Source organism: Rhipicephalus sanguineus, chromosome 2, assembly GCF_013339695.2.
Source record: "Rhipicephalus sanguineus isolate Rsan-2018 chromosome 2, BIME_Rsan_1.4, whole genome shotgun sequence".
Classification (NCBI taxonomy): domain Eukaryota; kingdom Metazoa; phylum Arthropoda; class Arachnida; order Ixodida; family Ixodidae; genus Rhipicephalus; species Rhipicephalus sanguineus.
In genome coordinates this window covers 228341286-228356126 of record NC_051177.1, presented here as the reverse complement: position 1 = coordinate 228356126, position 14841 = coordinate 228341286, and the positions used below count along the sequence as shown (strand labels likewise).

At 49.9% G+C, this 14841-nt stretch overlaps 1 protein-coding gene across 1 annotated transcript; it reads right to left on the bottom strand.

Annotated features, from left to right (window-relative positions):
• Positions 1-6270: 6270 nt before the first annotated feature.
• Positions 6271-6843, bottom strand: LOC119382273 (uncharacterized). Its single transcript, XM_037649979.1, has one exon. It carries the CDS (start codon positions 6841-6843, stop codon positions 6271-6273), a length of 573 nt encoding a protein of 190 aa, XP_037505907.1.
• Positions 6844-14841: the final 7998 nt, after the last annotated feature.

Below are 14841 nucleotides of genomic sequence, written 5' to 3'. Positions count from 1 at the left end.
AATTTGATTCGTCCTACTACCTGCAAACTTTCGGCACTAGTATGGGAACCCCTTTTGCGCCAACATACGCCAACATTTTTATGGGACAGTTAGAATCAGAGCTGTTGGAGTCATGTCCAGTGAAGCCTTCCACCTATCTCCGTTCATAGACGACATATTTATCATATGGGAACATGGCGTAAGTACACTAAATGCATTCATTGACCACTGTAACAAGTTTCCCTCTAGTATTGAATTCACCATGCACCATTCCTCCAGTGAAATTACCTTCCTACACACGACGGTATCTATTGAAGCAGGAAAATTAAAGACGACGCTTTACAGAAAACCAACAGACAGCCAGCAATACCTAGATTACACTAGTCATCACCCGCAACACTGCAAACAAGGGATATTTGTAGGACAGGCGAGACGTATAAGAACGATCTGTAGCGATGACAGTGACTACGTTCACCACTTAGGCAACCTAAAAGAAACATTAGTTAAAAGAAATTACCCGCATGATGCTCTAAACAATGTCTTCAACGAAGCATGTCAACTAGACAGGAAATCATCACTAGCTCAAAGGGCCCCCGTAGCACAGCCTAACCAGCCGCCAGCATTTATAACCGAATACTCAAATGCACTACCAAACATAAATAATATCCTCCGTAAGTATTACCCAATACGGGCGACCAACGAGCACCTTAGAAAAGCATTTCCCGGTGTACCAAAGGTCGTGTATTGCCGCAATAGGAATTTTAAGGGCATGTTAGTACATGCAAAAGTAAACCCTCATTATACTGCCCACATAACACCTTGTTCTCGTCCAAGATGTAAGACTTGTAAGCACCTTCAAGATGACGTTATAGTTAAAAGCACCGGAAGTGATTACGTCCATCATATATGCCACTTGTCCCGCTAATCGGGTTGGCAATCGCCGGGCGGATTCTAAAGGCTGGCGTCACGGCCCTCCGAAAACGCACCACGAAAGCGCGAACAATTTAGAGTTGGTCATTTGGTGCGCCAGCGAACGCCGGTTGTGGTCCAAAGACCGAGTCAGAGCCGAGAGTCGACAACACAAACGAAAACGAAATATATTCTCAGTTAAGGCAATACAAATAATACAAACACATGCACTGTCGCGAGAGTTCTTCGGCGTGCAGTACAGCTGAGGCTAGAGAAAGGGCGAGAGCATTCTCGTAGGTTCGAATCGCGGCGGCATCGCTCGGTGCTGCGTCCCCCCTTCCTTCTAGAAACATCCAGGCTTTGCCGGGCGTTGATCGCGTTGTCTGCTTCTGGCTCGAGTGCGTGAGGAGGTTGCGGCGCGCCGGCGTCTTTTGATGCTTGTTTTTTCGTCTTTCGCGCTTCTTGGGCGCGCGGCTCGCGCTGTTCTGTCTCGCAGCCATTTGAAAGCGGCAGCGCGCGCGCTTTATAACGCGCTAATTTGTGACAATATAAAATCTAGGTTTACCTGCACTAGTTCAAACGTTATCTACATGATCGAATGTTCATATTGTCAAAAACGATACATTGGCGAAACGGGACAACCTGTGAATGTTAGATCAAACGGGCATCGCGCGGACACAGCGAAGAAGTTACCCAAAGCAGTGGCACAGCATTTAAATGTAGCAGGTCACAACTTCAAAGATCTCAAACTTTACATACTTCAGTGAAACTTCCGGTCCCCAAGAGACAGAAAATATACAGTCATACCTTATTCACAAGTTCAATGCACTCCAGCCAGCAGGTATTAACGTTTCTAAGGGGGCTCTTGAATCTATTCGGTATGGTACATCCACAACGAAAACGAATGAGAGTTAATCCCTTCTTCTAGGCATTTCGAGCCTACTTTTGTGAAAATGCCACGTGCTTCCATTCACAATCATACAGTGAAACGTACACCCTCCCGTCTCCCGCCCCCCCTCTCCGCTTTTTGTTCGTTTTTTTTCGCGTTTCTTATGACTCACCCAGTCGTCACGGTGGCCTCTCCCTCCCTCCTCCACCCCTTCTCCCTTCTTGTGCAGAGGGCACGAAGCATATATACACGATAGCTAAGGAAATCAGTTCCAGCCTTGAAGAAGACAAGTCCACTTGTCGAAACGTTGGCTCGAGCACCCACCCCCTGTTTTACGGATTTTTTCAATGCCTGTTCTCGCCGTTTCTGGGTAGATGTAAACTGACACTCACCTGTGGTGCATACCCGTACACCGAGGCAAGTGCGCCACACGTGTCCGGAGGAAAAGGTTGAACGACGCAAGCGACAGGATTTTGACGGTATTCACGTCATGACGCGACAGCCATATTTACGTCAAATCCTTTTAGCATGCCAATTTTGGTCTACACAAAGTTAAGGAGGCGGTCGCGAGAGCCCCCAGACTTCGGCGGCTGGATGGATGGATAGATAAACGTAGATAGAAATGCTCAAAGTGCCAAAGGTTCGCGAAGATATCCTTCGCATTTAAAAGAAAAAAGGCCTAATATACTTCCTTGAGGCACTCCATATTTAACTTTCTGCATCTATGATGTATGTTGACTGCCTGCCTCCGATTGTTTGAGTAGTATTTCAGTAAATATCCCGCGGGCCCACGAAACCATAACAGTGGAGTTTTTTTAATTAACAGTGCGACCAAGAAGGTCCAATGCTGTTATAAAATTTGCGAAAATGCCAATTCTTATCTCAATTTCTTCAAGATTTTTCAAGATATATTCTGTTTGGTCTAAGAGCGCAGATTATGTTGAAAGATGGTTACGGAAACCGTATTGAGCATTTGTCAAAATGCCATGCTTTCTCTGAAGTTTACTTTACCGGAGAAAAATATTGTTTTCAAACATTTAGAAAAAACTGGAAGTACGGATATGGGCCTCTAGTTTCCAAGGACAATCTTGTCGCGTTTCTTCAAAATTAGAGAAACGCGAGCAATTTCCTTTCTAGAAGGGAAGACAGTTAGCAATGCGCAAATTGAAGGTGTTCGTTGAACAGGGCAGAATAATGTCGAAAACGGCATTTATAGGTTTCCATTGAAGACCATGAATATCTCGTGAGTTAGTATTATTGACTTACTACAAATAACATTCCATATACTTTCCTTGGCTAGATTGTCTGTTAGCTCTCACGAATGTTGTTTCACCAGGAACGAGTCGTTTTAAACAAGCATTGTTCTCCTCTGCGCAGAACATTTTCCCTTTTATATTACCAATTGTGTGTTGTACAATAATTGCGACAAAGTGTGTCACATCAATTCTTCTCATACAGGTGTTCTACCACCAGCAGGACCATCGCGTCCAGCCCCTCCACGTGGCCCACCACCACTTGTCATGGGGGGCCTTGGAGTACCGGGTGAGTTTGTCAACTCTAAGGAAGACTACATGCTTCCTGAGATGAACATGCGCAGTCGACAAACACGTGTTAAACGGCTTCACGATAAATATGACGAGACAGAATGAGCGTCGGCCTATTCTACGGGACTACGTGTCCCATTTGTACACAAAGAAATCTGCGATGAGCGGGTGAATATATTTAGGGTGCCGCACACTCGCGCCCTCTTTTTCCTTTGACTTACCACCACTATTTGTAACGTTTATTCTTGTCCTTTAAAGAGGATGAAAAATATAATAGTCACAATTATTAGAGACATAATAAGAAAACATTGACATGCAGGAGCTGCGGCACCTATCGAGCCGCCCCGTCCACTACCTCCGGCTGTCATGCCACCACCTGGGATGGGTGGCCCAAACGCACAGGGTGAGACGACTCACTTTAAAACATTTGCGCCGTTGTCGGGCCCTGCTCGACAATGCAACATGGCCACAGCGGTGCGTGGTCTGGCACTGCGGGACAAGTTCTTTCGCGGTTGATTCACACGCGTGTTTTCTCATTACGTTATGCGCCATCTGTAAAAGAGTAAGCAATACTTCTTTTGCTTGAGCTTTGGGGATTTAGTTTAGGACCTGAACGAATGGAGGGTGGCAGAAGGTTTCGGACCGCAAAGGGTTAAGCATTCCCATCGTCAATAACATGAAGATGCTAATAGCGCTAGCACGCGTAAAACGGCTTTAAAATGTTTTTTGTTACACAATCTTTTTCTACGCAGCTTTTCGTATCATTCAGAATTCAGTATTCAATACTAATGTGGAGGTGGAAGAAACAGGCTTTATAATTACCGAACACGGACCCACTCTTTCCTTAGTGTTGCCACAATTCGTTCTTTAATCTTTAGTCTTGTGAATGAAGGAGAATCATTACAAAATAACGAAAATACACATAACTTAATAATAAATGTACATCGGCTGCATAAAAGGTTTCCCATGGAAGGGGTCCAGCTGTAGGATGGCAACCGCGTCCAGTACTTACTCCTGGGCTTGCGCTGCTTGCAGTGGGTGGACCCAGGATAGCGGGTAAGATGGTGAACTTTTAAGTAAACAAATGTGAAGCAGGTTTTTCGTAATTTCAGATTATTCTCCCACGGAGCCTCCAAGAGCGCAATGAGGGGCAAAGCTTATTTTTTGGAATGAACAAACAGATGCATTATTGCAAGCTAAGAGGAAAATAAATGCATAAAAAGAAAAAAGTAATCAAAACTTCACACGACGAGTCACCAAGGGAAGAATTGACATTTGGGCAAATTGGAATGGGTGATGCATCATCGAAATGGACAGTGTTAAAACGAGGATACGAGAAAAAGTTCAACACACCAGCCAGAGCCTTCTCACAACTAACTTTATTAGTAAAAAAGCATACATGTAAGCATAGTTTATGTAACAATTTCTAATCTTTGCAGGAGCACATGTTTTGCCTTCTCTTTTTGTCTATCAATGATGAAAGAGCACGTGGTATTTGGTCAAGGTTCAAATAGTGACTGTTCGTTCTAATAATGTAAGTTGTGAAAAAGCGTTGTGTGACGTGTTGTCCTCGTTTTTGTACTGCTCATTCGAAAATGCAGAGTCACTAAGGATTATATTAAAAAAACGAGACACATAATAATGCTCATAATCTGTGCACACCAGAACTTCGCGGATGGGTGGTGGCGTTGTGAAAGTAGTAGCTTGTGTCTCATCGGTCATTACATGAACTAGTCCTCAAGTGTTCTATCGGAAAGCAGTACCTGCGACCTGTGAAGGCTGCGTGGGATGTTTGGTTACACGCTCTGTTGGAGTGCCATCCGCGCGTGACAGCCGTGCCCGAAGCTTGGTTTAGTAAATATATATATATATATATATATATATATATATATATATATATATATATATATATATATATATATATATATATTGCAACAGGCGGGTTCTTCTGAAGAGGTTCTGCACGGCGCCTGGCACAAGGGTCACGAATTTGCAACACAGCGTCAGCACAAAAAAAAAACAAAACTTGTCTTCACAGACGTAGTTGAGCGTTTGTTTATTGTTTCGCCCTGAGGGCGAAGGAAGGAATGCTATAGCAACAAGTTGTAAATTCACGCGAACGGCAAGCAGCTCGAAACTTCCAACGCGTTGCTCAAGCAGAAAGGACGCACGGAACGAGCATACACAAGATGAACGCGGACAAACAACTGTCACAGCTCGACAGTTAAAGCGCGCTGGTCAAATACAAAGGCGGACGCACGAAACGAACGTACAAGTATACACAGGATGAGCGCGAACTGTCACAGTTGTAACTTATTTGTTTGTGAGCAGCGCGCTCCTTTTTGCAAAAGCGGCCGCCGCAGTGAATGAAATGACCTTCGTGCTCTCTGTAACTTGAACGCAAATTGCGGTGAGAGCGCAAGACGTACAAGATAAGCGCGCGCGCAGGAGCGACCAGGCACGTAGAGGCACATGCTCATCTCAACGCGGGGGGCGACGACGTTTAAAGCGCGCTCTTCGAGCCCTTCGCGCCATCTCGCTAGTGATAACGAAAAAACGCTGATGTACCCTGATCTCTGAGTACCGCCACTGGCAAATTGTGTATATAAATAGCACGCCGTTAGTATGGCGAAGAACGTGCCGTTTGTGGCGGTGTCGTTTCGCGCTGCGCGCTGGGGATCGAGCGTTCGTAAGTTCGATTCCAGGTGGCGGAACTTCTTCTAGTTTTTTTCGTTGCCATATGTTAGTCTTTATATTTCACAACGTCATATCCGCGACGGAAATGCGTGAGTGGAGCCGTGGTGGACCCCTGCATAACCACTTTCGTGTTAAAACAGACCGAGTGCGCAACAAACGAACGTCATCGTCTTCACTCTCGCTGGCACAGAGCTGGCTCCGATGAGCACCGGTACAATCTCTCCTCGCACAATACGGAGCCAATCTATCGACCTAAGGAAAAGACGCTACAGGCGGGTCGTAGCAGGGTTTAAGCCGCGCTACGTGAATTGTTTCGCGGCCGCGGAAGCGATTATCGGCCGATGGGTCGACCGGCTCGACGACGTAGTTCGCGGGAGATGTCTGCTCCAGGATGCGGTAAGGGCCTTGGTACCTTGAGAAGAGTTTGGTGGAGAGACCTGGAGGTGTCGACGGGACCCAGAGCCAAACCAGCTCTCCCGGTGAGTAATGGGCACTAGACGCAGCAGGGTCATGGCGTGATTTCTGGCGACACTTGTCTTGCGCAGTAAACGAACGAGCCAGTTGACGGCATTCTTCTGCGTAAGCAGCAGCTTCAGAGATGGGTTTGGCTTCAGAAATGTCCGGTTGGTAGGGCAGAATGGTGTCCATGGAGCATGAAGGTTCACGTCCATACAGGAGAAAGAAGGGAGAGAAGCCGGTGGTAGTTTGGGCCGCAGAGGTATAAGCGTATGTGACGAAAGGGAGCACTCGGTCCCAGTCGGTATGATCGTCCGACGCGTACGTCGCAAGCATGTCGGCAAGGGTGCGATTGAAGCGTTCCGTCATGCCGTTAGTTTGAGGATGCTATGCGGAAGCGGTGCGGTGTACAATGTGGCATTCTTTTAGAAGGACCTCGATGAGTTTGAGAGGAAGACGCGGCCACGGTCGCTTAGCAATTCACGTGGTGCACCATGTCGCAGAATGAGGTGACGAAGAAGGAACCAGGCGATGTCTTTCGCGGTGGCAGCTGATAGCGCAGATGTTTGTGCGTACCATGTGAGGTGGTCTATGGCAACTGTGATCCAGCGGTTGCCGTCAGGCAGTGTTCTGGAGTGGGCCGAATAGATCGATTCCGACGCGGTCGAATAGGTCGGGCAGGGCAGGGCAATGGTTGTAGAGGACCAGCGGTGCTGTGAATAGGTAGCTTACGGCGTTGACACGCAGGGCATGACTGAACATATCGGCGAACGTATCGATACATGCCTCGCCAGTAGTACCTCAGGCGCAGACGGGAGTACGTCTTGAATGTGTCCAGCATGACCGCATTGGGGGTCGTCGTGGAAGGCGCTGCAAATGTCCGTATGCAAATGACGAGGAATAACGAGGAGCCACCTGCGGCCATCGGTGAGGTAATTGCGACGATACAGCAAGGCTTCACGAACGGCGAAGTGTTGAGCTTGACAACGAAGGGTGCGTGAGACGGAGCTCAGGGGTATGGTAAGACAAAATGTCAAGAAGGGGAGCGCTCCGAGGATCTTTGCGCTGTTCGGCCGACATGTCGGTGATGGTCAGAGATGACGAATTACAAGTAGAAGCTGATGAGCAGGCAGTCTCAGAAGGCAGTGGCGATCGAGATAGGGCGTCAGCGTCCGAATCGTTTTGCCCAGAGTGATAAATCACACGTATGTCATACTCTTGTAGGCGTAAAGCCCAACGAGCGAGGCGTCTAGTCGGGTCTTTCTGGGAGGATAGCCAGCATAAGGCATGGTGGTCGGTGACAACGTCAAACTGACGCGCGTAAAGGTAGGTGCGAAGTATCCCGATTGCCTAAACAATTGCCAAACACTCCTTTTCTGTTACGGAATAATTTGACTCTGCCTTTGTGAGGGTATGGCTGGCATATGCTACAACATACTCGCCAAAACCGTGTTTGCGTTGAGCGAGTACAGCGCCAAGGCCGACGCCACTAGCGTCCGTGTGTATTTCCTCTAGGCGTGTTGGGATCATAGTGACGCAGGATTGGTGGGGACGTGAGAAGTCGGCGGAGCGTCGTAAATGACTCATCACAATCGGTATTCCATGCCGAGAGGTTGGTGCTGCCAGCGAGAAGCTGCGTCAAGGGGGAAATAATGAAGGCGAAATTGCGAATGAAGCGCCGAAAATATGAACACAAGCCGATGAAGCTTCGTAGCTTCTTTAGTGCGCTGGGCTTGGGGTATTCGGCAACCGCTCGAAGTTTGGCAGGATCTGGTGAAATTCCTTCTTTCGAGACGACGAGGCCTAGGATGGTAAGCTGACGGGTGCCAAAATGACATTTGTTTAAGTTTAACTGCATGCCAGCAGTAGTGAGATACTCGAGAACTTGTTCAAGGCGAGCGATATGAGATGGAAAATCTGCAGAAAAGACTACTGTATCACCTGAGTAGCATAGACAGGTCTGCCATTGGAGTCCTCTCAGAATAATGTCCATCATCCTCTCAAAGGTTGCAGGCGCGTTGCAAAGGCCGAAAGGCATTACATTAAATTCGTATAAACCTTCAGGGGTGACAAGAGCTGTTTTTTGACGGACGGCTTCAGCCATCGGCACTTGTCAGTAGCCTGAAAGCAGATCCAGAGAAGAAAAAAAAGATGGTTGATCCCTCCTTCATAGGAATCTGTACCACACGAAAGTGAAACGTGTCGTCACAGAAGTAGATTATTGTTTATAGTGCATTGGTATATGACAGCTTGTACAATGTCTATTGTTTGGCAGTTATAGCATCGCTTGATGTGGACGCATGGCACCCACGTTGACGCCTAGTGGCACATCTCCGTACCGACGACAAACGCCCATGATCATGACTTAACCCTTGCGGTAGATGAAGTTCTTAACACCCGCGTGAACACCTCATATAGTGAATCGCGCGCAAAGATGGCATCAACAAACACTAATGCTCAATATGCACTCCATAAAAGCGTCGTGAAATGCGAAGAGAAACGCTACTCGCGTCGTGTCTTCCCTCATGCCTGGTCGTTAGTTCTCACAGGGCGAGCGGGGAACGCGGTGCCACAGCCAGGCGAGCGTCGGAGAGCTATTTGTCGATATGCATAGATGCTATGAGCGAGGCTTACGCTAAAGCCGCCACCTCACGGTGTGTTAAAGCGTTGAAGAAATTAAGCTTGTATTGGAAACGCGCCGAATGGGATGGTCGTCGCAAATGCGCGTTTTAAATGCGAAGCATTTCCTAGCGAACCTCAGGCACTTTGGCCGTTTCTATCTATCTATCTATCTATCTATCTATCTATCTATCTATCTATCTATCTATCTATCTATCTATCTATCTATCTATCTATCTATCTATCTATCTATCTATCTATCTATCTATCTATCTATCTAGCCGCCTACGTCTGGGCGCTCTCCTGGCCGTCTCCATAACTTCTGATATACCAAAATTGGCATAGCAGGGGATCAGTGCATGGTGAACACGATTCACTGGTCATGACATTAATACCGCGAAATACCTGTCGCGTACGTCATGAAACCCTTGCTCTCAGTCACGTGTGGCACATACCTGCATACCAGAGTTTATGTTATGCGGGTATGTGCCACTGGTGATACAATGTCTCAACCAACATAGTAAACGCGAACACACATATTGACATGCAAGGAAAGTGATAATATAAAAATTGTTGGGGCTTTAATTTTGACCTTCTGGTTTTCTTTAACGTGCACGGGATCGCACAGTACACGGGCATCTAGCAACCATCGAAATGCGACCGCCGTGGCCGGGATCAAACCCGCGACCTTCGGGTCAGCAGCCGAACACCGTAACCGCTACACCACCGTGGCGGACACAAGGAAAGTGAGGAAACTGAAAACAGAACACCTCTAGAAGACGCTCAACTACCATGCACTCGTTCACGTGTTCCGCAACGTGGACCACGTCGATTACGCAAAAACCGGGGTCAATGCTTCCTACAATAAATCTGCCGAGAGGACCAGGCCGCTCATCATTACCGGTGACTTCAAGATTCATTTATCAAGACTCAACAACGCTTGGTCCTTATACTGCGTGAAAGACGGCTTGGATTATGGGCAGGGAATCAAAGACCTCGCTGCCACGTCCACGACAGGAGGCATCATAGATTATTTCATCGTAAGAGGCATCCAGGATTTCCACCAGCTGCACTATACCTCGCACTTCACTTCACTTAGACTCCTCATAGCCGCGATCACGAACGGATCCGATTAACAAGTCCGGTCCAGCTGCTGGTGCTCACTGATCACGGTGATGATAACCTTATTCAAGAACTGTCGAGAATCCCTTCTACACATACACACGGGTTTGTGAAACGTGCGTGTGTTGTCCGTCATAACGGACAAGTATAAGCATAACAACTGTAACTGTGACTCTAACGTACGTGCAGTGTGCCTGCGCGTGCCACTCGGATGTGTACATGTGTACATATCCAGGGGAACTTTTCTGAATGAAGCTTAGTTGCGTGTAACGCCGGTCCTGTGCATTTGCGTTTCGTCTTTGCGCTGTTCGGATTCGCGCTATCCACTATTGAAGAATATAAGCACTACAGCGCACCGCGTCTGGTGATGGTAACACCATCACATTGCTGTTGGCATCGTCATGCAACTGTAAACAACTGGTTATATAATACATATGCGACTCTTCAGCATATGAGTGTGCGTATACCACTTCCACATTTCTCTAGCGTCATTCCTTAACATTTCGCTCAATGTGAAAAATTACGCCGCAGTCACCATCCCACGCATGCTTCGCAAAACATCGATTCCCACGGTACGTGGGATCTGCCGAATTTTTTCTTTCTGTTTTTTATTCGAGCCTGGTGGCACAGATGTCACCGCCGCTTCATAAAGGGGACGCTCATAGCATCCATCTATAGTGTACTAGAATAATTATTCTAGTACACTATAATCCATCCATCCACGAGCACTGTGAGAGGCAAGTGTGAAAGATAAAAGGCGCGTTCATGTCGCCTCAGTAATGCGTTTGGCGGTAGCTCAGTGGGCTAAACGCCCGCCAGCCATTGTCGCGGACCGAGAGGTCACGGGTTCGATTCCCGTGAACGGCACTTTTTGCTATAGATTTTTTTCTTTCCCATCTGATGACGTTCATTTTGCTGACGTACTTCCGTGACGGAAATACGTCATGAAAGTCTTGGTGGACCGCTGCATAAAACACTTTCAGTGTTAAAAAAATTACACCATTTCCCGCTAAAGGGGACCATGAGCCGATGCGAAGCCGGAGCACTTGCACGATCGCCTCCGTTGGCGTTCGTTGGACATGCTACGACCTCGCGTCGTGGAACGCGAAGAGGGACGCTACGCGCGTCGTATCTTCCATCTAGCCTGGCCGTTAATTCTCACAGGGCGAGCGGGGAACGCGGTCGACAGGCGGGCGAGAGGGGGGCAGCGTAGGAGAGAGAGAAGGGGAGGGGACGCGCATGCGCTCGAGCTCATCGCGGCGTTGCGCAGGAGAGAATTTCGGCATGTCTAGCCCGCGTTTCAGAGGAAGAGTGAAAAGGGGGAGGGGAGAGGGGTATGGGAGAGGGGTAGAGAACAGGGGGAATGGTGAGGGGGAGTGGAGAGGAGGTGTGTGGGAAGCATATTCGCATGCGCAGTAAGGGTGGTCACGCCGCACACCACCACCACCACCACCACCGGATTGAGCTCCGTCTTCAGATACTTCGCATCTAAAATATTTGGCTCCTTGAAGGCAATCCAGGGCATCGTCGATTTGTGGTAGGGGATAAACATCATTTCTCGTAGTGTTGTTTAGCCGGCGGTTGTCGAGCGCATCGGGCGAGTAAGTGATACGACAGCCGAGTCTCCGGGCGGACAAGTCACGTCATGTTTATTGGCAGCCCTTATTACAGAAAGCAGTAGATGCCGTGCTGCAATCTGGCGGTACTGCTGTACACTACATCCCCCCATGGTAAACTTAACAAAACACATGCACCTGCACTAGAACTCATGGTCCGAAACAAAACAATGTTCGCAGGTCGAGTCTCTCGGCCTGCGGATGCTCCTGCCATACCGCGACCGTGAGACGCGTGGCGTGGAAGCAGAACCCCGAGGTTCCTCTGCAGTGGAGGTGCTTTCCCGAGGCGACGCGGTTTGCTGGTCTTGTGCTGCTTGGTCAGCTCGAGGTGTTGTAGTCGTCTCGGGCTGATCCGCCACTGGGGTTCCAGGAGGGTTGGCAGTGGGGGTTCCCGTCGTTGGAACCAGGTGCATCCGGTTACGCTGAAGTACACCTGTCGGAGTCTCCACCACGTAGGAGCGCGGGCGTTGAGCTGGCCCTAAGACGGTTGCTGGGAAGTTGACATCTCGTACCCAGACCCGCTCTCCGGCCTGAAGAGGCTGCAGGTGTGAGCTGCATCCCTTCAGTTGAAGTCTGATGCTTGGCGCCTCCGGTTGTCTTGGTCCCGTTGAGTGACTGTGACCGAAGGAGGCCAGGCTGGCTCCGGCAGGTGCGACGGCTTCGGCAGCCGGGTCTGTTGGCGCCTACCCATGAGCAGCTGAGCAGGACTCACTTCATTTACCCCAGGTGTGTCCCGGTATGCCAAAAGTGCCAGGTAGGGATCACCCGCCTTTCGCAGCAGGTCTTTGACTGTCCTCACCATCCGTTCCACCTCCCGATTCGACTGTGGAAAATGGGGGCTGCTGGTGACGTGGCACAAGCCGTAGGACTTGGCGAAGGCGGACAACTCTTTCATAGCAAACTGAGGGCCGTTGTCGCTGCGCAACAGTCTCGGAATGCCATGGCGTGCGAAAACGCTCTTGATGGCGTTGATGACCGCAAGTGCTGTGGTTGAACGTAGACTGATGACTTCCGGGAAGCGTGACCACTAAGCCACCAGAAGGACAAAGCCTTGGCCGTTGAGATGAAAAAGATCGATGTCGGCCTTTTCCCAGGGCCGACTTGGAGTGGCTGAGGGCAGTATGGGCTCCGGGCGCTGCACCCTGGTTTCGGCACACGTGTGGCAGTTAGACACCAGTGTTTCTATATGGTTGTTGATGCCCGGCCACCAGACCGACTCCCGAGCTAAAGCTTTGCATCGGTTGATGCCTTGATGCCCGTCATGGAGAAGCTCGTGCATGTGGCGCTGAAGGGCAGACGGCACGAGGATGCGGGACCCTTTCAGAAACAGTCCTTCGCAGACGCTGAGGTCTTCTTGGTACTGCCAGTACTTCTTCACATGGAGAGGCAAGCGGGACTGCCGAGGCCAGCCGTTGGCGCAGTACTGAAGCAGCAGGCTGCACTCACCGTCGTTGGCTTGGGCCTGGCGCAGGTGCTCGAGCTGCGACGAGACGATGTCTGGGAAAGAGCGGACGACCTCTTGGGCAAAGAGCTTTACTTTATTCACCCGGTTGGATGAAGGGGAGTCCGGCAGTGCGCGCGAAAGCGTATCGGCTGTTGCCAGCAGCTTCCCTGGTACGTAGAGTACTTGGTAATGGAAACGCCTGAGCTTCAAGCAAAACCGCTGGATCCGTGGTGGCAGTAGGTCAACATCCATGGTACCCAAGAGCGCCACTAGCGGTTGATGGTCAGCCTCGAGGAAGAATTGGTGTCCACGGACGTATTCCTCGAACCTTTGCACCGAGCAGCTGGCCGCCAAAGCTTCTTTTTCTGTTTGGCTGTACCGGCGTTCCGTGCATGTGAGGGAGCGCGATGCGAAGGCGACGGCTCGACGCTCACCGGACGGCTGTTCTTGAAGAAGTACTTCCCGGAGACCATAGAAGCTGGCGTCAGCTGATATCGTGGTCTTGTACGTGGTGTTGTAGCGAGCCACGCAGAGGTCTGAGCACAGCAGCTTCTTCAGTTCGGAGAAGGCAGACTGCTGCGCCGGGTCCCAAGTCCAGGCAGAGTTCTTGAGCAGCAGTGCTCGGATAGGCGCAGTCACCTCCGAAACGTGCGGCAAGAAGCGTCCGATGTGGTACACGAGGCCACGGACCCCTGCGACATCTTCGAGTGGATGCATGGCTCGGATCGTTGCAACCTTGTCTGGGTCTGGAGAAATTCCGCGCTGACCACGACGCCAAGGAACTTGACACTCGATGTCGCAAACGAGCATTTCTCGCGGTTGAGCGAGACTCCTGCCTTTGCTAGCCTGTCCATGACTTGTCGGAGACGGCGGTCATGCTCAGAGCGCGTCTTCCCAAAGACGAGGATGTCGTCGATCATGTTCACCACACCCGCTTGGCCTGCGAGGATCCGGGACATCTGCCGCTGGAAGTATTCCGGTGCAGACGTGATCCCAAACAGCAGCCGGAGAAAATAGCATCCAAACGGGGTTATAAATGTGGTGAATTCTCGGGACTCGGGGGACAGCTTGACCTGGTGGAAGCTTGGCGTGGCGTCTAACTTTGAGAACATTGTAGCCTCCCCGAGCAATCCGAGGCATTGCTCTACTGTAGGAAGCACGTGACGCTCTCGAAGAAACACCTGATTGAGGCGAGTCAAGTCCACGCACAGCCCATAGCCGCCCAAGACCTTGGGGACGACAACCAGCCCAGCATACCAGTCAGTGTATGTGTCCACTCGACGAATCACGCCCTCTGCTTCTAGCCTGTCTAGCTCGGTCTTGACGACGTCGCGGAGAGGGAGTGGAATGCGCCTGGGTACGCTCAACGAGAAAGGCGTAGCATCGGGTTGCAGCCTGATAGTGTAGGCTTCGGGGAGCGTCCCAAGTCCTCGGAAGAGACTGGGATCGAGACAAAAGTCGCCCGTGGGCTGTGAAGTCCTCGCGACTTCGTCGACAAACGTGCAGACGCCCAAGGCTTGGATTGCCGGGAAGCCGACCAGCGGGACCGTCAAGGTTGCTAGGACG

Coding starts and splice junctions, on each gene's coding strand:
- LOC119382273 (XM_037649979.1), bottom strand. CDS start 6,843: ATGACGGAACGCTTCAATCGCACCCTTGCCGACATGCTTGCGACGTAC.